The sequence below is a fragment of the Pelophylax lessonae genome (genome assembly GCF_965119305.1).
Source record: "Pelophylax lessonae genome assembly, chromosome: 10".
NCBI classification, from domain to species: Eukaryota; Metazoa; Chordata; class Amphibia; order Anura; family Ranidae; genus Pelophylax; species Pelophylax lessonae.
Genome location: NC_138777.1, coordinates 178,358,270 through 178,385,055, shown reverse-complemented (window position 1 = coordinate 178,385,055; position 26,786 = coordinate 178,358,270). Strand labels below are relative to the sequence as shown.

Below are 26,786 nucleotides of genomic sequence, written 5' to 3'. Positions count from 1 at the left end.
GCATTAAATACCAGGAGTGCATTATGTACAAAGTTCTGGGTTACACACAGAGTGAAGAATTTAGGGGTGCACTAAGTATAGAATTTTTGGGGTGCACTATGTACATAGTGCAGAGTTCAGGGGTACGCTGCATACAGAATGCAGAGTTCAGCCTTCTTCTTCCACAGCTGCTTATCTCTACATCCTCCATCCACACATCACTTTCACCCCTCTTTACCTCTGACCTCTGCAATGCATCCCCCTTGACTGCCCCCATCTTTTTTCCTCTCCTTAAAAGCTCCACCATCTTCCACATGTCTTATTTCTATTGCTGACGCACCCAGCATCCAGCCAGCTCTAGTACCTCCCTGCACACTGTAGGTGGCTCAAACTCTCTCACTTGCTGGGAGATCATCCAGTGGGGTGACAGCATCCTCATGGCACCTGCATCTCCCTTTTCCCCATCCTACACTCAGTGGGTGCCGCTCAGGAGATCAGATCTGTGGGAGCCATTGGGAGACAAGCTGTCACATGTAAACCCAGAAGCCAGCCTTCTGTATTTACAAATGAAAGTGGTGAGCAGGGAGGAGAGGGCTTGAGCCAGAGGTGGTGGAACTGAGTTCCACCAAGTTCCAGCTGAAAAAAAGCCCTGGGTTTGACTACTTCCCTATTCTGTCCAAAACTGAAAAGATAGTCTAGAGATAGGATTTGAAGCAGAACAAAACTAGAAGTCTGCATTTTAAACACAGCCCAATGTTTCTAAATGTGCTTGAAAACATGTTTTTCTGCAGGCGCTTATACATGTACACAAACCCTTAGTCTAGGTTCACATCTGTGCGGGTGGTGCAGTGTGTGTTTGCAAAGGCACAGAAGCTCATTCATTTAAATGGGCTGCTGTACCTGCGTTTCCCTCAGGAAAAAAGTCCCCGACTCCTTCTCTAAAATGTGGCCATATGGAACTGCATGGTGCTTTGGCACCATGCAGTTTCACACACCTGAAAATGTGCAGTGTTTTCCAATGTGTGTGGATGCCATTAACAATTGATGTCCTCCCTATGTGTTTGCTAAAAAGCAGCAAATTTTGGCTGTGGGTGCCTGCGGGTGCAGAAACGTGTGCGATTTACAGGCAATCTCACACCCGCAATAGTGTGAATCTAGCCTTAGAGCAACCTTTCTCAACCCAGGTTCCTTGTGAAGTTGCCGAGGGTTCCTTAAGCAGTGAGAAATGGTTAATTGGTCTACTACCTAACAATGGCTAACAAGAAAAGTAAAATGTTTCACTAAACTTAAAGTGGTTCTGAAGACTAAAGTTTTTTTTTACCTTAATGCATTATATGCATTAAGATATAAAAACCTTCTGTGTCCAGGATCCCCCCCCCCCCCCCCCCCCCCAGATGCTTACCTGAGCCTGCAAGCTGTGCATGAGAGCAGCGTCTCTCTCCTCACAGGGCAGAATGATAGCAGTGGGAGCCATTGGCTTCTGATGCTGTCAATTAAATTCTGTGAGGAGGGAGCAGAGGGCGGGGATGAGCCAATGTAAACAGGGTGCTTTTAAAAGCGGGTTTCTATGGGGGCACTTGCCAAAGAGGAGGAGCCAAGAAGGCTGGCTGGGGACCCCAGAAGAGAAGGATCGAGCCTGTTTCATGCAAAACCGTTGCACAGAACAGGTAAATATGATATGTTTATTTTTTATTTGCAGAAAAAAAATAAAAATCGCTTTAACAGTTTTAATGTAGGGAACATCACAGTTTTTAACATATATGTTTTGTTTTTTTAATACATTTTGTTCATGCTCATTACTGAAAAAAATGATTGGGATGGGTAGGGAGTGTTAAAAACTATCTGCCCAAAGTGTCCAATACACTAGTTATACCACTTTTTATTTATTTATGTATTTATCTATCTAATGTATATGTTATACATATTATTATATATTATTTTAATTAAAAGTTGACTACAAGTTATTAATCACACTGATGTACCATGAGCTGTAGGTATATTCATTTTTAGCAGGGGTTCCCCAAGACCAGAAAATTATTTTAAGGGTTCCTCTGTGGCAAAAAGATTGGGAAAGGATGCCTTAGCGACGCGTATTAAAGACAAACGTCAGGGCAAAGAATTGTTACTACATCACAGTAACTTTGAAAATGGTTCCAAGGATATAAAATATTGTCCCAAAGAATGATTTAATAGATTTACCTGAGCCCAAAACCCAGTTACCATCTTCAAGTGTTCATGAACAAGGTTAAGAATGTCTCTGAGTGTTGAATCATCATAGTCATAACGCCTCCCAAATACGATGGCACAAATTATGTTGGACACGGCGTTGTCAATGACAAAGTGCGGCTCATACAGAGTATCTGAAAAATACTAAAAATAGTCAGTAAGCAGATGGAAACATACCATTTCTGAAACCCAATCATTATTGTGTGTCTAATTATAATTAATTTGGCTTGTTTATAAACCAGGAACAAACTAATGGCGCTTTTCCACTGCATGGTACGGATCGGTTTGGCTCGGTTTGACGCTTTTCCACTGCATGGTACCGCACGGTACGTGTTAGAACGGTTCGGTACGGTTTGGTACAGCGGCGCTTTTCCACTACATGGTACGGCTCGGTACGGCTCGCTTAAACAGTACCACCTCGGTTGGGGTACCAAGCAGGCCGTACCGATACCATATCCCACAATCCTTTGCATGCAGCATTGATTGTTTGTCACTACTAGCCACTGATTGGTCAGAGAATCATTGTAATCCCACCCACTTACTACTTAGTGGAAAAGCAAACTGAGCTGAGTAGAGCCTATACAGTGCTGAAAGGTGCCGAATCGTACCACGCAGTGGAAAAGCAAACTGAGCCGAGCTGGGCCAAGCAGTGCCGAGTGGAGCTGCACGAAAAGGGTCTCAGCCGGCTTGCACTACACTTTTAATATAGTGCCAGTCTTATCTGGTGAATTGGGCCAGAGGGCAGAGTCCAGGAGGCAAATCGGTCTGGCACCCCCATAAAGCGGTCAGTGATGAGGCTGCACTGATGGGCAGTAATGAGGAGGCACTGATAAGGCTGCACAGATGAGCACTAATGAGGCTGAACGTGTGGGAGCTGATGAGGCTACGCTGATGGGCCCTGATAGACTTGTGGTCTGTGGTTCACAGATGACAGGGCAGATCGTAAACAGTAAAGGGCGTGGCCTTTACAGGAAGGGGTGGGTCATATGTAAATTAGGGGGTGCACAAGTTTAGTCAGGCCTAGGGCAGCACAAAACCTAAATACAGCACTGCCCATTTCCAGAATGATGGTGTTACCATTAACTAACTGAAGAACCATTAGAGAGGCTCCCACATAAGGCTCGGATGTGCTTAGACATTATATTAGTAGTTTCATATTAAACATTATCTTCTTTGAAATGGACTTTGTGCAGGAGGATCATGGTATGAATCCCACATTGTAAAGATTCTTACAGTAACATAGCTGCTAGGCATCAACCATGAATGTCATATACTGAATCCCACTCTGTACAGATATCCTAATGTCAAATTATTGAAAATCACAAAGCTATTAGGAACAACAATTTAAAACTGAAGATTTCTAAGCTTGAGGTAAAGTTCCCAAATTATGTTTTTGTCAGTAGCACCTGCGGGATCAAGTGACAGGGAGCTCACCATGGAGGTTGTGAACCCAACGGCTGATTGCTGAGGGTCGATGGCTCAGAGAAGCAGCTATACAGGGTCACAGCCACGGTCCTGGACAGGGAGCTAGAGCATAAGATTCCCCAAGGAAGGGAGTCTAAGAGCCAGCAGGCTTTCACCAGAGTCTCTGATGGTGAGGATGGAGTTGGCTTCAGCTCATTCCAGGTCACGGCCTCCAGGGTCTCCCAGCTCAGGCTCAGGGCTGGCTCTGGTGGATGATTGGAAGCAGCAGTCCAGGGCAACAAGGGATAATCAGGAGAACAAGCCAAAGGTTAGTGCAACAAGCAGACAGAGATGGTCAGAAGGACAAGCCGAAGGTCGGGGCAACAAGCAGACAGGGATGGTCAGGTGAACAAGTCAAAGTCAGTACACAGAGATCAGATGTAGACAGTGGCGTCACTAGGGTGGGGCCAGAGGGGGCCATGGCCCCTCCAAAATTATTCTGTGCCCCACCATGTGCCCCCCCAATTAATTATGAGCACAACAACTAGTTACACACAATCACAAATCGTTAATCGTCCCGCCGCCGCCGCTCAGCGCCTCCAACACACAGCAGGAGCAGGACGGCGAGCGGGCTGAGTGGACCGACGAGCGAGCGGAGGGGGCGGTGCACAGCGGAGCAGCTCAGCGGCATGACATCAGGGGAGCAGTGCGCACCAGCCCGCCCCAGCCTGGCCGAAAGCGCGCACGGGAGTGGCGTGACTGGCGGCGGGCTGTCCAGTGTAGTCCACACAGTGTCTGTGTCCTGTCGGGGACCGGGAGTCCAGGACGGGGACGGTCGGGAGTCGGGACTCGCTCGGGACCACTGACCAGTCCAGACGGTGACGGTGAGGCCGCGAGGCGGCCGAAGGCAAGAAGACACTCACAGTGGCATGGCGTCTCTCTCTCTGGAGTCTGGAGTGGACCAGGACTGGCAGCCAGCAAGCATAGGCCTAAGGCCTAGGCCAGCCCAGCAGAGTCAGCAAGAGCAAGGAAGCCAAGCACTGGCACTGCAGAGGAGGAGTGGAGGATTCAGATTGAGGAGCAGTGGAGCATGCAGGAGGAGTGACTGAGGAGCCGACTGAGGAGCCAGCCAGGCCATTTGTGAGGTGAGTCAATGCCCAGCCCAGCCATTTGTAATGCATTGTACCACCCTCAGGCACATCCAGCAATTGTCAATGTGGACAGTGCTTGACTTGCCAAGCTGAAGCTGACAGAATTTTACAGCTGAACAATGCTGTAAAATTCTGTCAGCATGTCACTGTCAGCCCACATTGTCATTTTCAGGGGTGTGAGGGTGGTATGAGATGCAAATGTGCAATGGTCTCACATTGAGTCCACTGCACATTTGCATCTCATACCACCCTCATACAATGTGGGCTGACATGCTGACAGAATTTATTTTACAGCTGAGCTGAACTGCTCCACTAGTGCGAGTGCCACCTCTAAAACCGATGTCCCCGGGCCTGCTCCTTGTGTGCTCGCTGTGTCTGGTTCCATTGCTGCGTACTGCTGCCTCGCCTTACAGGTGACTCCGCTAATGCTGTCCGCATGCTCTGGGCCTTCAAATATATAAACATGAAATATTCGTGACTGATGCCCATTGTCAGGAATATTTCATGTTTGTCTTTATTTGGCCAATTTTTCACAAATGTTTCATGCTTTATGCTATTGAAGGCCCAGAGTGTGTGGACAACATCAGTGGAGTCACCGGTAAGGCGAGGCAGCAGCATGCAGCAGAGGAGCCAGACACAGCCAGCACGCAAGGAGCAGGCCCGGGGACATCGGTTTCAGAGGTGGCAGGTAAGTGGAGCAGTGAGTCCACTGCACATTTCCTTTCTCGTACCACCCTCACGCCCCTGAAAATGACAATGTGGACTGACCCGCTGACAGAACTTTACAGTTGAACATGGCAAACATGTATAATACATTGTGAAAGAAAATAGGTGCGCGGTCCTGAAGTGATGAGAAGTGAAGTGAAAGCAGCACTGAAATTTGAATTAAACGTGAGAGGATGGCAATATAGAAAACATTACCAAAGTGCGCTAAACAAATAATGAACCAAGTGTTCAAAGGTACATGGATGGTATCCGGATTTATATCAAAATCATATGCATTCAGTCCAAAACAAAAGTGCAAAAACTGTGAAAAAAGTCTTTCTTTTCAAGTTGGAGTGAAGGTGAGGGAGTGTTGGGAGGTGGGTGGGGCCTCGTCCCAAAAAATGATCCAAAGTGATTCTCAGTGGCCTGATATACACATGTGGACACCCAGTGTTAGGAGTGGACTCTTACCACAATGTGGAGAGATGTGAGCATATACTTTGTTGTGTCTAGAAGTCCCCAACTGATCAAGCTGGCAGGGATGGCTCTCGGAATGGACCGGAACAATCAGCTGCTTCCGAAGTGGGGAGGGATCTGTAGGCTTCCAAGCATATACATATACATATACACACATATATATATATCCTTCCTAGTGGAAGTTAGGAGTCTGGCTGTTCTGTGGCATTGTAAGCATTATTCTTTCCCAGAGTGTCTGGTGGATACTGGAAGGATGCATCCTGTGGTCCTGTGACATTGTGAGTACAGACCTGGGCTATAGGTTCTAGTGACTATGTGTTGTACCCCTTGGGTGGACAAGCCAGTAGTATTCCTGCCAGGGATAGCTTCTAAGAAGGGGGCTCAGTCCTGCAATGTTTACTTGTTCCTGCATAGAGACTGCTACTTAGCAAGGTGGAGCCTCCCCCTGCAAAGAATCAGGGAATCTAGAGTAACCCATATCTTCCTACAACCACACAAGTTCTTCAGAAATAAAAAATCCTAAAATACATCCGCTAGACTGATTATGTTGCTGTGTGCCTGGCTGTCTCTGCACTAACTCTGGGGAAGAACCGTTTTAATCACAGTGGCTCACTTAGAGCTGCCCATCACCTCCACAGAGGTGGCGGCAACCGTGAAATTCCTGCCTAACAGTAAGAGCCCATGGCTACGATGGTTACACCAAAGCGTATTACTCTTGCCGCTGCTGTGCAGATACTTCAACTCTGTTTCCTCAGGTAGCTCGACCCCGCAGGGAGCCCTCCTGGCCCATATATTACGGTACTCCCGAAAGAGGGCAAAGACCACACTCCGCCTCAAAACTACCTCACTATTTCACTGCAGCTTTGAAGATTTTTGCACAAATATTGGCAAACAGGTTGAACTGTCTTCTCCCAAAGGTGATACATCCCAACCAGATGGGCTTTGTTGTAGGGCAGGAGGCCAGGGACGATTCTACCAGGGTTATCCGGGTTATCCACTGGGCGTGTGCACACCGAATGCTTCCACTCTATTTATCGACATATGCTGAAAAAGCATTCGATTGAGTGGACTGGACCTATCTCATGGCTGTCTTGGAGAAACTTGATTTGGGACCCCATATGCTAAGCAGGATCTCTGCTCTGTATAAGTCACCTACCCCCCCGGTCAAGGTTAATGGTACATTTTACCCCGCAGGGGTATAACTGTCGGCACCGTTGGACACAAGCTTTTGGATTATGCAGTTGATCTTCTATTTCACCTTGTCTCTTAGCCTAACCTGGGGGAACTACAGGAAATTGGCTCAGTTTCTGAATTTAAAATTATTATTCTAAATCTGAGTTTTTACCCCTTACCCTGCCTTTCTGAATTTGCCTCCAATCTTAAAAGAGCCTTCCTTTTTCCTTGGCATCCTTTTTTCTGACAAAACCTAGGGTTTAAGCTTGCTGACCAGCTATGCCGCCCCCCCCCCCCCTCCCTACTGAGTGCAGTACAGCATGACGTTCAGCCTTGAAACAGAACCTTCTTTACTTGGTTAGAGTGTACTAGTATAATTAAGATGAACATATTACCTAGTATACTATTTTTCCTGCAGATGGTATTTGTGCCCCTGCCCTAACCCGAAACCTGTTCATGAAGTTTGTATGGAAGGAGCAGAATGAAAATTCTAAAACGCTCCAAGCAATCAGGGGGATTCGGTATACTTGACATACAGCAATATTACAAGGTTGTTGCCTTTCAGGGGATTCTGAACTTGCAGTTTCACACTCTTACTAAACTTTGAGTCCCAGTTAAAAAATGTAGTGCAATCCATCCTATGCCCCTTGGCTGCCCCGGAGATCTCTCCGAGAATACATCCCTATTGACGACTCATACCCTTAATGTCTGGGATATACTCAACCATTTATTCTCCCTGGCACACTATTTATCTCTATTGGTGCCAATAGGGGGCTACCTGTGGTTTTCTCCTGGAGAACGTTTTGCCTTCTTTGGTCTGTTGACCTATGATGGGAACATATGTTGCAGTAAATTTATGGAGAACAGGGGACTGGTCCCACTTGAGACCCTCGGGGAGCAGTATGGTAGCTTCCCTATGAACTTCTGGCGCTATCACCAACTCCACCATTTTTCTCCATCCAGGGTCATTCTACGCAAGCTCTGTCTTATCTCACACAGTTTTAGCATCTCTGTAAGGCTAAGGATCCTATTCCACACACGATCTCTGAACTATATAAAATGCTTAATTCAACCACCCCCAATGTGAAACCAGCACACATTTGGGAATGAGAGCTTGACCTCTAGTTAGGATTTGCTGAGGAGCAGTTGCTGCACTTACACGGGTTGACACACTTTAGCTCTATTCTCTAAAACACAAGAGAATGATTACAAACTACTGACACAATGGTACCGTGTGCTCACTGCTCTGGAACAAATTTATCCCTCGACCTCGGACTGATGATGAAGAGGCTTCTATCTCACACTTCATACTTATACCTTTAAAAGTATCAGTAATGCCAATTGGGTTCTTGGTAAATATTTACTGTAATAGTATAGGAAATATATATAACAGTTATACAGTTATAAAGCAGTCATACCTTTATTTTTATTCATTTCCCTAATCAGGAATATACTTTCTTCACAGATCCTGTTTTCCATGGACTTTTTCCCCAGGCCAAAATTCCGCAGCATGGACAGAGTGAAACGTCTGTGCTCCTTCCATGAGCGGCCATAGCCAGCAAGAACCACACCTGAGGGAAAACAATGATACAGGTGCAATGCAGGAGTGGCAATATTTTGGCTCTAGTTAACATATTTCCTTAGCTGAAAATACTTCTGTATGGTATCCCACATCTAAAGCGACTATTTCTACTATTTATGCCTCAATTGTAGAAAGGCTGGTACCCAACCCTCTTGCTTGCATAGCAAAATGAGAGAAGAACCTGGGGAATGGTATGGACCAGAAGGACTGGAAGCAAATATGGCAGACCGTAGCCCACTGCTCCATAAATGCATTAGCCACAGAAATCAATTCCAAATTTTTATTGCAATGATATTTAGTCCCACAACATTTCACAAAGCTCATTCCCACCTCTTCTGACAAATGTTCCTGGGGATGCCATTCTCTGGGCAGCTTCCCACATGTATGGTGTCATAAGTTTAAAGAGGTTATGATCCAGTGTGTACAAATTAGTGTACACCACCCTGACATTTTTGCTTATTGTGGCAAAGCAAACTCTGGCAAAGTGGTCTTCCATTCCCACAATTCTGCAGGTGAAGCAAAAGAGGACAGGCTTCGTTATCCAAGCCCTACATCTTAGGAGGCCTTTCCTGAGCCAGGAAACATTTAACATATCATTTCTCGATTTAACATATAAACTAGATGATTTTACAATGCCATTCTTACCTTTGCCACCAGCTACAAGGTCATTTAGTCTGTTCTGAGGTCTGTCTGCAAAATCAACACCTTTATTCACTAGAACTTCTTTTAGATCTTTAAGTCCCCGAACTACCACAGCTGGGGTAAACCCCAGGTAGATGCTGAACACTGGTCCGTACACCTTGGAGAACTGACACAGAAATACAATGGTTATGCTGTGTGCAAAGCATAGTGGAATAATATCACAAACAAACCAATTCACTGACATTTGAAGGCCATGTGGAATACGGCTGTATTTAAAAGGTAACTTCAATCTCTATGTTGACTGGTTTACAATCCTCCTCCCAAATACTCTAATTTTGGCCACACAGAATTGTCAGGCAATTTCAACTAGTTTAATACAAATTTCAATCATAAAAGCAATCAAACCAATCAACATAACCAATCACTAACACTGTAGATTATTTCACAAAGTCGACAGAAATTGGTAGTGGTTGGTTGCATTTATCTATTTGGTTGTTTTTATGATGTTTTTATGATCACAAGTTGCTTGGAATTGCAGGACAATTGGCTGATGCTTGGTCCACACTAAAGTATAGTGTAGCAAGGTTTCCAGGCCTATGGCCTGATGCGGGTCTGCCATTAGTACCGGAATCCTCTCCAGCCCATGTGAGCTGAGTCCCCAGGTGTGACAATTGAGACAGTGACAACTCCGGCATCGTTGTTTTTGGTTTTTTATTATAATTTAAGGGGATGGGAGAAGGGAATGAGTGGGATACTCCTCTCGGCTTGAACTAATTACAATTGGGACCTTGATCCTGCAAAAATGCCTGTTGGCGCTTCCTTGACGCTAGCCAGCGCCAGCCAACGCTCACTGACTCTGAGAACACTTTGTAAAACAGAAGAAGCGTTAAATCCCCGACCTATAGTCCAGTAGATCCAAAACTGAGAACTGTAGAACTCCTGACACTGCTTTAGTGTATGTCTTTGAATACTTTCCCCCCCGTCTGGTACAGCTTGAGGTAGTATTTTGTAGAACTCCAAATAGCTAACACTGTAACTGGCACACACAATACAATTCAGGGCCCAGACTGCTGGTGCCCCCTTTTTGCTCCTTGAACTCTTCAGGGTCCATTGACTATGTACCCCCTTTACACTTCAGGGTCCTCAACCTAGGTACCCCCTTTACAGCTGGCTGACCTTGGATCCCTGAACCTCTTCCGGAGTGGTCCCCTCTGACTAGGCAGACCCCCAGGGGAAATCCCCAGTACTCATGACCTGTGTAGGCTTTCCTGGGACTGGACCCCCCTCTCTCTCTCCACAGACTCTCGGCACACCCGATCCCCCTCAGCTCAGCTCAGCACGCTCTGGACTCTCAGGCGACACCCCGAGACATTTACCTTCCTCAGACAGGAGGAGAGACGCCGCACTCTCCTTCCTGGGACTCCTGCGAAAGACACCCTGTCACGCACTTCCCCCAAACTTATACCCACTCCCAGAATCCTTTGCAGCCTAATCTGCCTTCTGGGGTAGTTACTAGCTGGGATGTGTCCCCTGATTGGGCTTCCCACACTGCCCTATGAGAAGCCTCTCACAGCAGCCAGTGGGGATACTTCTCCCCTCAGCAGGCACATCTGGAAGCCCTGACACCCTACCTAACAAATCACAGCCCTGCTGTTAGGCAGACAAGGCCCACTATATATTTACCTAGCACCTACCTGTAGGGTGCTACAATAGGTAAAGCCAAAATGTTAAAAAATAAAAAGGTGTAATATGGCCTCCTGCTGATCACAGTAGGCACTCTGGGCCGGATTACCCACCCCCCATGTCCAAGACGTGCAAGGACTGGGGGAGGATGAGAAGGCTGACTGATTTTTCCCTCACCTAGATCTATGGCGCAGCCATAATAGTGGCAAGTCATCTTCTACACCCAGCACAGATTGCACATGCTGGTGCAGGGAGAGAAACACAAAGAGCTGCTCAAGAGGGACAACCAATAATGAGGGAGAAAATAATATGAACTGCTGCAATTCAAGTATCCCAAAAACTGGGGCAATAAATAATATTAGAAAGAAATTGGTGCCCTGTACCTTTTAAATCTCAAAAACATCAAGTGACTGTTTTAGCTCCACCATGGGTTCAAAGTATGAGTATGAGAGAGCAGCAGTGCTGAGAGAGCTTTTAACTCATACTTTGAACCAGGAGTGGAGAGCATCTCACAGGAGGGGTATACAAATCAAGTGACACAGGAGGGAAATAAAAGTGAACAAACTACTGTACCTCTGATGGGCAACAAATGCCTGTAACCGCATAAGATTGCTGATACCTTTGTGGAGAGCGGCTTTTTGAATCCAAAAGGTGGGTTCATGTAATCCATTGTTGACAGTGCAATATCGTAAGTTCCTTGGCAAGTAAAAAAGTTCATTTTGGAGATGGAATTTGTACACTTTTGATCTCTGTAATTCGAGATCAACTTCATTTGGTAAGAGGCACCAATTTTTTTCTTTCGTTCATTTCCACGCAGCTTCTGATATTTTTAACCATTGGGTTATACTGCACCCTAAAGGAGTAGGACACTAGGCAGAAAAAAAATTCTGGCTACGCCCATGAGCAGTCCCAGGGGTATACTCCCTCTCTCTGCTATAGGCACACTTTTTGTGCCTAGTCAGAAATAAGGACCTAGTTCCCTGCTGGGATCTTTGGTCCTAGCAATTTTATTTTCTTTTTAGATAGAAATTTTTTCTTCTGGATTTTTCCTGTGAGATCTACAATCAACTGCTGGACTGGGCGACAGGCTAGTCACCCCAGTCTGGCCAGTGAGCGGGCGCAGACCTCCGCTCCACGCTAGGTCAGCCGCGACATGGCCCCGCTCGACAAGGGGCTGGCCTGCGAGTTAAACGCCTCACGAGGTTGCATATGACCGGGTCTCGGCCCGAGATGCAGCATTCCTCCTGGCCGACAGCCCCCATTTAGATGGAGAGGGGTTCTGTCTGGAGCGGTGCCCGTCTGGTTCCTGGTAGGGTGAGTAGCTATCCCCCGCTCCCCCTGGAGGGTTTTGCGGTGGATGTGGGCTCCTCCTTGGGACGGTCGGACCTCCGGGTTCCCCTCCTTCCCTCAGGCAGCCCCCCTTTCCTGTGTCCCCCATCCTACCCCCCTCCACATATGCTGGGGCTGTTTGGGTGGTTTGGTCCACCTCCTGGGGTGGGGGCAGGGCGCTAGCTGGCGATGGGGGCCGGGGGGGGGGTGCTGGGTGGTGAGTCTGGTGGGGTCCTCTCCCTCTCTGCTGAGGATCGCTTGGTGCTTGTGCCTGGCGACCGGGTGGTGCTGCCAGCGTGGTGGGGTTGTCACTTTTCAGTGTTTTTTGAAAAATATTGCACGTTATGATCTACCTAATATTTTTTATTTGCACTTGCATTTTTCACATATGATTTTAGAATTTTTTGTTGTTTATTTATTAATTTGCATCTGCTCGTTTGCATTGATTTATGTATGATTTAAGTGTCATTACACACACACACGTTTGTTTATACACTTGCACTTATTCATGAAATAGTAACTTGTTGTTTTTGAGATTTAAAGGTACATCGCACCAATTTTTTCTCATATTATTTATTGGCCCAGTATTCAGGATACTTGAGTTCCAGCAGTTCATATTATTTTCTTTGGCTGAGCGCAATAATTTATCTATTTGTTAACAATGAGAGGCAGTATCCTTATCCCTGATCTCCTGCCTCTTCCAACCAAATCTAGGCAAAATATAATGAAGAACCTCTCTTCTGAGACCTAATAATGAATTTCTCACCCAGCACCCTGAATAAACATGTTCTGGAAACTACCCTTCTAGAAATGATGATTTCCCTAAGGGGTTTCCTACCCTTACATATAATCCCCTCATTTGTCAATGAGTTAAATGCAGAAATACAAGAGGTGGGTGCATCCATGCCCTGCTCTTCTACCCTTACTGCAGCTATATCACTGCTATTACCAGCAGTTTCCCACTGTCAAAAGGCAGCCACTCCTGCATAAATGACATTGGTAGATAGAACGCAAGTGACAGCAAGTAATAAAAATGTAACAATTGTTACAGTGTATTTACAATTCCATTAATTTATAATAGGTGACTTTTGATCTGCATGTTACATCAGTTAAAGCAACTTTACAAGTATTAGTATTCTTTAGTTAACCATATTTAGGCCCCTTTCACACGGAGCGGACCATATTGCGATCCGCTCCGGCACTTTTTTTTTTCTTCACGGACAAGGATGACATTTGTGTCATCCGTTCCGTATGTCCGCATATCATCCCATCCGTTTGCGGATGATATACGGACATAATGCATGTCTATGGGATTGCGGATGTCAGCGGATGACACCGCTGACATCCGATTTTTTAAACGGAAGAAAAAATAGGGTTCTGTTCCGTTCCAAAAAACGGAACAGAACTGAAAGGACGCAAATCGGATGTCAGCGGATGGTCATCCGCTGACATCCGCAATCACATTGACATGCATTATGTCTGTATATCAACCGCAAACGGATGGGGTGATATACGGAAATACGGAACGCCCGTGTGAAAGGGGCCTAAGGGTTTAACCTAGCAACCCCTAACCAGGAAGAGTGTCTGTGCTTTGAGCTGCAGGGATGCTGCAGGAAACCACCAAATCTCTGTGAACAGCAGTGCCAGCTGTACTGCCTTTCCAGCATTCAGCAATGAAATTAAGTGCAATTATGTGCCATTTTTAAAAGCTTGCATGTTCACTAATGCACTTGATCTCTGCCCAACATCATAACTACAGTTCTGGCCTGATTACAAGAGTATTCCACAGCATGTGTTTAGTCATTTTGGCATCATTTCTTTGTCAGTGGGCAAACATACAAAATCAGCAAGGGAACAAATACTTTTTTCCTTCACTGTACATGTCTTTTGGTCTTGAACATGTTTGACCAGCTTCTGAAAACCAGTTTTTCAAAAAAACTTCTGTAGCCACCAGCTACTTTTTGATACCTGCCCCCACAGCTGGCTTTACTGAGCCTTGGAGTTGTCAATTTGCCTCCCACTTTTAGGGTATTTGTTGTCATTATCCTTAATATATATGTTTGAATAGGGCGCTCCCACTATGAAAACCTAATAGGTGTAAACGTTGGTATAAACTCATATAAATACACACAATATCAAAATTCAAGAATTAATAGTCAAAATCAATAAAAGGCCATCATATAGGTGAGAATTATTGCATTTCCATCATATTTAAAGTGCTGAGGTGCCAAATGCTGTAAACAAAATTGGTGCAGTCCGTGCTCCCCTCCTGTGTGCCCACTCAGTCACCAGCTGCCATAGACTCCCATAACAGCAAGGGATCATGTGTGCTTTGCAAAACATCTCAGATGCTGACTCCCATAACAGAAGTCATATGTGCAGGTACTGGGATTAGTAGGCCTCCAACAGAGCTCCTTCTTTGTGGGTGTGGATTCCCTTCATGTATAGTATAACACCAGAAGACATAAAGGATATATAGCATAATTCCGTTTATTAAAATAATACTAAAAACACAATATTGCACTCACTTTTGTACAAGGTAAAACAAGCATAAAACCGGGAACTGGAAGTATGTCGCCACTTGCGTGTCATCAGCCGGATCAGACGTCACCACGTCATCTGACGTCAACTGGCGCGTTTCATCCCTCCACAGGACGTTATCAAAGGCTATCAGGAGCTCCATTGGAGGACTACTAATCCTAGCATGTGAGATGTTTTGCAAGCGCACATGACTTCTGTTATGGGAGTGAGGGGGCACACAGGAGGGGAGCACGGATTGCAGCAATTTTGTTTACAGCATTTGGCACCTCACCACTGTAAATGTGATAGAACTGCAATAATTCTCCCCTATATGATGGACTTTTATTGATTTTGACTTCTATTGATTTTTGAACTTTGAATTGTGTGTATATATATATATATGAGCTTATGCTACCGTTTACACATATTAGGTTTTCATAGTGGGAGCGCCCTTTTTACACATGTAGCACCCTCACAGGTAGGTGCTAGGCAAACTATAAGGGGGGCCTTGTCTGCTTATCAGATGGGCTTTGATTGTTCAGCTAGGCTGTCATGTGCTCCCAGGTGTGCCTGTTGAGCTTGGGGAGTCTCCCCACTGAGTCCAATGGGGGCTCTCCTTGGACAGTGGAGGAAACCTGCTCAATAGCACACCAGGTCTTGTATCTATCCCAGAGGGCAGAATATGCTGCAAGGCCTCCTGGGAGGGGGTATAAGTCTGAGGGGAGCACATGACAGAGTGTCTTTGGTGGGAAGCAGAGTCCCAGGAGGAGGGTGACAGCTGTCTCTCCTCCTGTCAGCATGAGGAAGGTGTCCTGGGCAGTCGGCCTAGAGGACAACAGGTTGAGCTGAGCTGCAGGAAGGGATCAAGTGTGCTGAGGACCAAGTGGAGGTGTTGGGTGGGGGCGGACGTTTCCAGGAAAGCAGTGTAGTGAGTACTGTAAACTGCCCAGGGGGGACCACTCTGAAAGGCCAGAGGAATCCAGGAGGCAGCTAGCCAGTAGAGGGGGCTTAGAAAGGAGGTGCCAGAGCCTAAGCCCTGAAAAGAAGTCTGTAAAGAGGGTGCCAGTGTGGGCCCTGAAGAGTTAAGAGTTTCAGCAGTGTTTACATGTAGATACCTCAGCCAGGAAGGCCAAAGGGAGCAGTACAAAGGACTTTGTGTCACCGGGGCGTGTCAAAGTCAGTTAAGTGTTAACAGACAGCAAGTCAGCGTTAACAAGCGCCAACTGGCATTACCCGGCATTCAGCCGGCATCAAGTCAGCGTCAAGAGGCATTTTTCTCAGTTGTCCCATTACTTTGTAAATAGCTGAGCCAGAGGAGTATCCCACTCATTCCCTTCTCCCATCCAAGTTCCTAAATAAATACAAAACCCAAAGATGCTGGACTGTTTCCTGTCTCAGTGCTCACACTTGGAGAACATGCTTAAATGTGCTGTTGTTGCTAGTGGCAACCCTGGCAGACCCGCATCCAGCAAAATGGCTGGGGATTCTGCTACACACACACACAGTATATATGATTTAAGGCACCACACTTTTTAAAGGAGCAGCAACCTCACCTAAAAACTTCACTATTTCACATAGTTTTTTTATTATTTCTTACCACATCCATTAGCGCGGACATATATACACGCTTGTATGTATATTTATTTACAGTTATCCTTAATATAGTGAGACAGCTTATCATTAGAAACTGTAAAAACAACTCTTCCCCAAATATAATGGAACTAATATCTAATGTCAATGTACAGGGCAACTTTGCAAGACTACTAGCATATAAAAGTAGGCCATAGGAAGAATTACACTGCGATCTATCCAAGAAGTACATTTTCTTTCTCGGTAGATACTCTTCCTGGCTAAAGCCCCCTACACACGATAAGATTATCGAACGATCTGTTGTCCGTTTTTTGTGGCATGCTAGTCTGATGTGGAAAGTGAAGAGGTTATTTTCATATGAATTTTCCCGTATAAATTCTACTTCAGAAGTGATGTCATGTGTTGGATTGCTTTGTATGTGTTCTTTCCTCTCTGAGCATGCCTAGTCTTGCTCTTAAGATTTTTTTCCGTCGAAATCCGTACTAATGAGACGAAAATTGGACGTTGTTTTGACGGACGACAAAAATTATATAGCCTGCACATCAGGATTTTGTCGGCCGAAAAGTCGGAGTTGGCTGTCGAAAACGCACCATACTAACAATCCGAAAATCGACAGATAGTCGTCGGATGAAATTTCCCTTCCGATTTTCTTATCGTGTGTACGGGCTTTTACTCAGTTTGTGTAAGTATATGGGATCAGACAACTTGTTACATGTTTTTCTCACCCTTTCAGTCATCCCTCTCCCTTTTAATCATGTCAGCCTTTTCTTTACTAGCTAATTGACATGATACTTAACAGTTGATTTGGACTAGCAATTATCCTCTAACCTTTTCTACTTTCTGAATTTCAAGTTTGACATTTTTATGATAATTATTCTTTTCACAGTCTGTGAAGTGTGATTTTCCAAAATATTGAAAATCACCTGCTCTAAAAATATACTGTATTTGTTATATCTGAAAATGCCTAATAACGATGTAATGTGCAAAAAAGAAAAAACTAAAAACTCCCTTTATAGTTTTTGCAAAGAGATTTTGCAATGGAGATCCCAGCTTGGTCCCACCTCTGTATCTTGCTATTTTTCTTTTCCTAGTAATGTTTTCATGTCCTCTGCTCAATACTTAAGCCTCGTACACACGCATCGATAGTTGGCCGTGAATATTCTGCCAACGTCTGATCGGCCGATTTTCGGCTTGTTGGTATGATGCTTTCGACAACCGACTCCGACTTTTCGGCCAAATAAAATCTGGTGTGCAGGCTATAAAATTTTTGTTGGCCATCAACAGAATGGCCGATTTTCCGTCAGTCAGTACAGATTTCGGCAGACAAAAATCAGATGAGCAAGACTGGGCATGCTCAGAGAAGAAAAAACACACGGAAAGTAAACCAGCACAAGACATCACTTCTGAAGTTGGTTTTTGTTGGCCAAGAAAATTTGTGTGCAGTCTAGAGCACATTTCAACCAACACAACAACACTGGACAAAAGCCGGCCGATCGGTCGGCCGATAATCGTTGCGTGTGTACGAGGCTTTAATTTATCACTTTGATCAAAAGATGTTCTTTAAACAGAGCAGTCATTAGGTGGGAACGCACAAAGCTGACATGAGGGTGGAGGGAAAACAGAAGTATGCCTTTGAAAAACATGACAATCATCTGATAGCAGGCTCTAATGCATAGTCATGGTAACCAAGAATTTCTTGAGTTCACATTGCCTTTACTGATATAACTGGTCATACTAATGATGTTGCTGCACCCAGTAACCTTTTCACATTGAGTTACACAGAACATAAAACACACCATTAGGGGATTACACAAAAATGTCAACATTTTGTGTCTGGCTGTTATTTTTTTTTCTCCTGCAACCGAAACAATACATCTGTCGTTTTCCCTGTGGTTGTTATGTGGTAGCACACAGTTCTATAAGTTTTTATAAATCAGATCAGCTATTGTTAACTAGGTACATATTTTCATGGCAATAGTGCTTCCTAAAAACCATTGACTTATTTATCTGTCCTGCTAGTCAACCATCAGGTTCCAACTGTAAGATTTCCAGTGGAGGTCAACAATTAAAGAGAGTAAGGAAGTGTTATGACACCTGTCAGGTTTTATTGAAGTTTGCTATTTTCAATGGGAATATTGCTGTATGTGATAGCAGAACAAAGCATGACAGGAAGGAGTCATTACGTAAGGAAGGCAAACGAAGTAAAAACCTGACATGTTCTAATCCTTTCCCAACCTTCTAATGAAGTGGTCTGTCTACCACTTCCACAGTCTTCCCATAGTTTCCTGTCCATCTCACCATGATAGACAGTGTCAACGAACGGTTTGCAGAAGAATTGGCACATCTGCTAATGCCCAGCCGAGCTGCAGACTGGCACATAGTAATTCGATAGTGCAATTGCGCGCACGGCGCAAACTGTTGTGAAGGGCAATGTGCAACTGTGCACAGACTCTGGCGCCCAGTGGCCTATTTAAAGCCAGCAGCATGAGCCACTATATAATATGACAGCTTAAATGCCCAACGAAAACCAAATAAAGGTATAAGCTATCCCAAGCGCTTCAAATGAGGACCACTCACCAATAAATAAATTGGCTATGCAGCTACTTAACTAAACATATGGAGAAAGATATATAATAGATAGATACTCAGCAATATCCCTATATATATATAGTAGCGCAAACTTGTCAAGAAGCAAGTGCCAAAAAAATACTGTGCCCACTGCACAAAAGTCCGAAATGCAATAGATGTCACATAGGCAGCAGGAAAAAGTTCAGAAATGACTCAAACAGTCCATAATCCTTCACTCTATCTCCTGGGATGATAATGTACGAAGACGTGTTTCTCAAAAGGATCACCACCACCACCGTGCTCCAAGGGGGGAGGAGAATTGCCCACTCACCAGATGCTGTGGCCCAACCCACTTTCGTGTTTGAGCATTCAGGCTTATAATGATGGTCACTGGTCCAGAGTATCCACAACAGGAATCGCACCAGCGCAGTCAAAAAAAGCTCAACAGCATATGGGGAGGAGAGAACATAATCCCAATAGCGTGATACCGTTTAAAAGGGTTTTATTAAAATAAAAATAAAACATAAGGTAACACACTCACATGTCTTGTATGTCATCAAACGCAAAAAAACAGTCACGAATAGGGGAGGGATGCCCTTCGGGAGATGATGTCCAGGCTCCACGCCGTGGGCGCCGCGCCTTCTGGGTAATCCAAACTCCTCTTACACAGCCTGGTTACACCGCCTGGTCACGCCCCTCGCCACTAGTTGCTGGATGATCTTCAGCTCCCCCATGTATTACCAAGTTTCTGTTCCTGTTATTATAGGATTTCCTGTTACCGACCCAGCTTGCCTTAGACCTGTCTTGTCTCCATTCCTGGCTTTGACCCTTGACTTGTTCCATTGACTCCACTCCTGTCCGTTGACCCATGTTTGACCTCTGGCTTGCTCTTTGGACTCCGCTGCTACCTGATTACCAGTGCATGACCCCGGCTTACTCCTGACCTTGCTTTCTGCCTTACCCCTGGCTAAAATGTAGTGTATGACTACTTGCCTGGCTCCTGACCCTGCTCCTGGCAAGTCTCATCTGGTACATCTGAGGGACCCCTGCCCAGTAGTTCATCCTGCTCATTCAGCCGCCATGCAGCAGACATCTCATCACTCAGCCTGTCGCAGATGCCAACCCCTGCTTCTTTGGTCATAGCACTCCCTGTCACCATCTTCAGGGGTGCCCTGCACTCAGCCACAAGGGAAGACCTCTCAGCACTTCAGCCTCTGACCAAGTACGTGACAGACAGCCACTACGGACAGTGTTTGTCAAAGGGCAAATATCTCATGGATGGCCATTCAACTTTGCCATTTACCCAAGGTTCAATATTTTGTGATGCATAGGTAAGTGACTGGGGATTAGAGAGCTCCCTGGGACAGGCAGGATTATCAGTTTATGTAAAAGTGCTTGATCTTGGATTTTAATGTGAGTGTTTTTAATCTTTTAACCTTTAATAAAATGTGGAATTGGTGAGCAGTGAGCACTATATGGTTTTCTCTACTTATTTACTAAATATTTACAGTGACTGTAGCTGGATATGCTTTGCACCAAAGGATATTATACCTGGAGATCTTTAAACCACATTAGACCTCTTATCACTTAGGGTTTTTTAAAAGCAGAATGAGAATATAACCGTATGTGTGAGTGAAGGTATCATGGTTGATGAGGGGTCTTGCACTGAAGGAGTTGATTGAATGACAAGTGTTAATGTTTCACAAATGGACTTTAGTTTATTGCTTTTATGAGTACTTGAAAGATTGAAATTGCATTGGAATGCACTGTGTACCCTATATGTATGTATGAAAAGTAACTAAATAGAATTGTTCACATTTGTTGTGGTATTTTTAATTTCTTACACTTTATCTTTTATTTATGTATTTATGTAATAATCATTACACAGAGCACTGCACAATTTAGATCATTTATTTATAATTTTGTGTTGTGTAATTCAAATTGGTGCAAGCAGCTGTGAGGGAGGGGGGATTCATTGTTAGCTGCACGGGAACACCTAATGGTATTTTTCTCAATCATAATTAGAGTGTATTGTCTGAAAGAGAATAGCCACAATTATTGTTCAGTAGCTGAACAGTATGTAAGCAGCTTGGTTTTACCAATACCAAATAGTACCAGAATAGGTCCAGCAATAGAAACATGCTCTCCTGCGTAACTCATTCACGGTGCTGTAGCCATGGAATATGCCACAAACTTCAAGGCACAACACAGAATCTACCCAGCAACAAGCATTAGCAATTTGGCAGTTGAGGTCCACCCAATAGTTCTTTGGGTCTTCATTTCTGGGATTGGCTGCTTCATCCCAGACGCTGATTTTGTCAGCAATGATGTGGTGCAGATGCTGCAGGTGATTGTTGCCTGCAGGCAAGCCTGGATGCTACTTTAGCACCGAGATAACTGCCTCTAACGCGGCTCCTAGTTTAGGGGATCAGAGGCAGGTTGGCCAACAAAGGAAATCCAGCTATACCATCAGGAAATGAGGAAAAAAGAGGTTCTTATGCAGCTACTCCTCAAAGTGCCCCACTTTGGACGCCCTCCATTGGCAATACCTAGCCCATTGTACCTTTGTCTCTGAAATCTAATACAATAAATCTTGGTAGGAAAATGTCCCCTGACTTCACGTACAGTGGGAAAAAATCTTTTTTTTTATCCCCTGCAGATTTTGTAAGTTTGCCCACTTACAAAGAAATGAAGAGTCTATAAGTTATATCATACAGTATGTGTATTTTAAATGATAGAGGCAGACACACATCTCAGGAGGGATTTTGGCCCACTCTTTTTTTCATATCTTCTCTAAATCCTTAAGATTTCTTGGCTGTTGCTTGGCAACTCAAAGTTTAAGCTCCCTCTACAAATAAGGTCTGGAGACTGACTAGGCCACTCTATGACCTTAATGTACTTCTTCTTAACCACTTGCCGACCGCCGCACGACTATCTACGGCGGCGGTCAGCCCCTCACAGGCAAAGTGACGTAGGTCTACGTCGCTCGCCTGTGAGGGTTTAGGGAGCGAGCGCGCGCCGCCGGAGGCGCGCTCCCGCTCCCGCGTGGTCACGAACCCCCCCGCGCGTGTGACCGGCGGACCCGATCGCCGCCGGCCACTCTGCGATCGGCGGGGGAGAGGGAGAAAGTCAGGCAGCTTGTGTAAACAAGCTGCCTGTCATTCTCCTCTCCGTATGAGAGCTGATCACATGGATCTACTATGTAGATCCATTGATCACTCTGCATACAGTTGAAGCCACAGCCAATCACAGTTAGAATCACGCCCCTAGGGACACACACAGCCCCTCCCTCTCAAATAAAGTTAACCCCTTCACTACCAGTGTATTTTTACAGTAACAGTGCATATATATAGCACTGATTACTGTAGAAATGTCACTGGTAACCCCAAAAGTGTCAAAAATGTCAGTCAAGGGTCCGATCTGTCCGCCGCAATGTCGCAGTACCGCAAAAAAAATCGCAGATCGCCGCCATTACGCGTTAAAAAAAAAAACAACAAAAATGACAAAAATCTTTCCCTTTGTTAGTAAACGCAATAACTTTTGCGCAAACCAATCAAAATACGCTTTTTGCGATTTTTTTTACCAAAAATAGGTAGCATAAAACAAATTGGCCGAAAATATTAAAAAATTTTGATTTTTACATTTTTTTTGGGGGGAATTTCATATAAAAAAAAGGGAAAAATATTGCTATTTTTGCAAAATTTACGCTCTTTTTTTGTTTATAGCGCGTGATCAAAAAATCGCACAGGTGATCAAATACCGCCAAAAGAAAGCTCTGTTTGTGGGAAAAAAAGGACGCCAAATTCGTTTAGGTACAGCGTCGCACGACCGCGCAATTGTCCGTTAAAGTCACGCAGTGCCGAATCGCAAAATACCCTCTGGTCGTTTAGCAGCCAAATCCTCCGGGGCTTAAGTGGTTAAGCCACTCCTTTGTTGCCATGGCGGTTTGTTTTGGGTCATTGTCATGCTGAAAGACCCATCCATGACCCATCTTCAGTGTTCTGGCTGAGGAAAGAAGGTTCTCATTCAAGATTTTACAATACATGGCCCCCTCCATTGGTCCCTCAATGTGGCAAAGTCGGTCCGTACCTTTAGCAGAAAAACAGCCCCAAAGCATAATGTTTCTACCTCTGTGCTTGCCTGTAGGGAAGGGGATCTTATAGTCATAGTCAGCATTTTTTTCCTTTCAAACACGTGGATTCCCCCTCCTCAAGAAGGCACATGTACAGTCATGCCAATGAACATCTAAATGATTCAGAGAAGGATTGGGAGAAGGTCCTGTGGTCAAATGAGACCAAAATTTAGCTCTAGCAATAATTAGACTCTATTTGGAGTAAGAAAAATGCTGACTATGACCCTAAGAACACCACCCCTACAGTCAGGAAACATGATGCATTGGGGCTGTTTCTCTACTAAAGGTACAGGCTGACTTTGCTGCATTGAGGGGCCATGTGCTGTAAATTCTTGGATTAGAATGCACTTCCCTCAGCAAGAACACAAAAGATGTGTTGTAGATGGGTCTTCCTGCATGACCCAAACATACCGCCAATGCAACAAAGGAGTGGCTCAAGAAGAAGCACATTACGGTCATGGGGTAACATAGTCAGTCTTCAGATCTTAATCCTATAGAAAATTTATGGAGGGAGCTGAAACTTTGAGTTGCCAAGAGACAGCCAAGAAACCTTAATGATTTAGAGAAGATGTGTAAAAGTGAGTGGACCAAAATCCCTACTGAGATGTGTGCAAACCTTGTAACCAACTACAAGAAATGTCTTACCTCTGTGCTTGCCAACAAGGGTTTCCCCACCAAGTACTTAATCATGTTTTGCTTGGGGATAAAATACTTATTTTACTCACTGAACTGCAACTTAATTTATAGCATTTGTTTTATGTGTTTTTTTTCTGGATTTATGGTTGATAATCTGTCTTTATTATTAAAAATACACCTATGATAAAAATGATAGACCCTTTATTTCTTTTTAAGTGAGCAAACTTACAAAACCTGCAGGGGATCAAAAAAAATATTTTCCCCACTGTATATCCATACTTGTTTCTGGCAAGTGGCCAGTGGTGGCCCGTCCATTGGGAGCGCAGGGGCGCTGCCCCCCATCCATGCTTCCGGCACCCTAATTTACATGCAGGGTGCCAGATGCATGGATTCAATAGGGGTTTTTTTATATTTTTTTTTATTAAGCACCTGATTAGAGCCAGAGGCTCTAATAGGCTTCAAAAAAGGGTGGGTTTGGGGCACAGAGCACTGCGCCCTGAGCCCACCCAGTTGTATGACAATAGCGAATAAATATTAGCTATTATCACACTGATTCTCCTCCCAGCCAATCAGGAAATAAGTCCCCTTTCCCGATTGGCTGAAAAGAGAAGTGATGTTACTAGCCATTGGCCAGGAAGAGGGAGAAGACGCATGGCCAGAGGAGACTCACAGCCACTCGGGGAAGGAAGAGGTAAGGATGCTGGCTGTACGGCTGGCCAGCCGTCCGTCCGTTTGGCCAGCCATCCATCCGTCTGTCCGTCCGTTCCAGGGGGGTGTTGGTTTTGCCCCCCCCCAAATTATCATGCACCAGCCGCCACTGCAAGTGGCTCAAACCTTATTAAACTAAGTTTGGCGCAATGTATTGACCAAAAACTAACATCTTCAGAAGGGGATTGACAATGACAGCCCAAACAGTCTTTCAGAAAAGGTGTGTCTTTAAGCACTTGGCGACCGCCGCACGACTATTTACTGCGGGGGTCAGCCCCTCACAGGCAAAGCGATGTAGGACTACGTCGCTAGCCTGTGAGGCTCTAGGGAGCGAGCGCGCGCCGCCGGAGGTGCGCTCCCGCTCGCTCACGGACCCCCCCGCGCGTGTGCCCGGCGGACCCGGCACTCGCGATTGTCCGTTACAGCGGGAGAAAGGCAGGCGGCTAATGTAAACAAAGCCGCCTGTCATTCTCCCCTGTGTAAGAATGGAGATCATACAGTTCTGATATGTAGGACCGTTGATCTCTGTTCTTACACCTCAAGCCACATCCAATCACAGTTAGAAGCACGCCCCTAGGGACACACTTAACCCCTCCTTCTCAAAAAAAAGTTAACCCCTTCACTGCCAGTGTCATTTTTACAGTAACAGTGCATATGTATAGCACTGATTACTGTAGTAATGTCACTGGTAACCCCAAAAGTGTCAAAAATGTCAGTCAAGGGTCCAATCTGTCCGCCGCAATGTCTCAGTCCCGCAAAAAAAAAAAATCGCAGATCGCCACCATTACTCGTTAAAAAAAAAAACAACAAAAATGACAAAAATCTTTCCCTTAGTTAGTAAACGCAATAACTTTTGCGCAAAGCAATCAAAATACGCTTTTTGCGATTTTTTTTACCAAACATATGTAGCATAAAACAAATTGGCCTAAAATGTTAAAAAATTTAGATTTTTACATTTTTTTGGGGAATTTCATATAAAAAATGTGAAAAATATTGTTATTTTTGCAAAATTGACGCTATTTTTTTTGTTTAAGGGCATTATCAAAAAAATCGCACAGGTGATCAAATACCACAAAAAGAAAGCTCTGTTTATGGGAAAAAAAGGACGTCAATTTCGTTTAGGTACAGCATCGCACGACTGCGCAATTGTCCGTTAAAGTCACGCAGTGCCGAATCGCAAAATAGGCCCTGGCCAGGAAGGGGGTAAAATCTTCCGGAGCTTAAGTGGTTAATATGATCCCCAGCATTTTTGAAAGGTAATAAAAAATCTTCATCGGCATTCAATATAAAACTCTTCTGCATCTATGTGTACATACTTGACATTTTCTGGATAATGAGAACTGGTACTAAATCATAAGACGAGAAGAAGGAAGCAGGAGAGTAAAAAAAGACATGATGAGACATCTAATTAGTCAGCTGCACATCCAATCAAACACTAGAATATTTTTGCCGGTTGAAGTACTAGAATTGCACACCTTGCCGCATCAAGGTAGTATCTGATTCTTGATATTTACAGAAGAATATTATTGTTGACAGTTTAATGAAAGTTAGCATTTGAGACATGTATACATAAAATGTTTGGTGGAATGCTCACCGATTTTAAATCCTTTAGGGGGTTGGTGAAATCCATCTGTAGCATGTTCCCCAACACAGGCAATGCTAAAGGGCCAGGTGGGAAACCCTTTGGCCGAGACAACTTCCATCGCAGCAACAAAAGAAGCACAAAGCCCCCCAGAAACAGGGTAAAATAATCCATAACATATATATAGTGTGCTGGCTGAGAGCTGAAATCTTCTATATATAGCCTGAGTAATGCTCCACCCTAAGAGAAAGCTATGCTAATGTCTGGTATTATGTTACATGACACTGTCTTACTTAAAGCAACGTCACGTTTTTTTCATACCTTTATTCTTGAGCAGCAAATATGCATATCCTGGCACGGGTGAACTTTGGAAGTGTTGCATAGTTTTACAAAGTGTTGCATAGATATTGATGAAAAGTTGAACATGTGATATACCTGATGTAACATTTCTGTAAAAGCAGCATTTTTGTATACTTACGCAGTGTGTCTTACTAGTAAGAAAGGAAAAAGACTGTACTAAATTTTTATTTCAAACATTTTTTTTAAATAGTTCACAGGGGCACTACAGTGGTATATTTTACAGTTCAGCTTTATATCTATAAGTGGATTAAAAGAGAAGTATAACCAAAGATTTTTTGGCCATACTTCTCTTGTGGGTCACAGGAGTCCACTTGCTTTTGCTCTCCTGTGAGCCAGTCA

General features: G+C 44.6%; 1 protein-coding gene across 1 annotated transcript in view; it reads right to left on the bottom strand.

The window, feature by feature from the left end:
* The window catches only part of LOC309565120 (cytochrome P450 2J6-like), a 79,051-nt gene extending 52,786 nt beyond the window's left edge, over positions 1–26,265 (bottom strand). Inside the window, exons 1-4 of the mRNA XM_082269902.1 lie at positions 26,100–26,265; positions 9,343–9,505; positions 8,534–8,686; positions 2,179–2,339 (exon numbers count right to left, since the gene is read on the bottom strand). Coding sequence (XP_082126028.1) covers positions 2,179–2,339; positions 8,534–8,686; positions 9,343–9,505; positions 26,100–26,261 — 639 coding nt within the window. The 5' untranslated portion in view covers positions 26,262–26,265. The remainder of the gene's footprint in view (positions 1–2,178; positions 2,340–8,533; positions 8,687–9,342; positions 9,506–26,099) is intronic.
* Between the last annotated feature and the right edge of the window lie 521 nt (positions 26,266–26,786).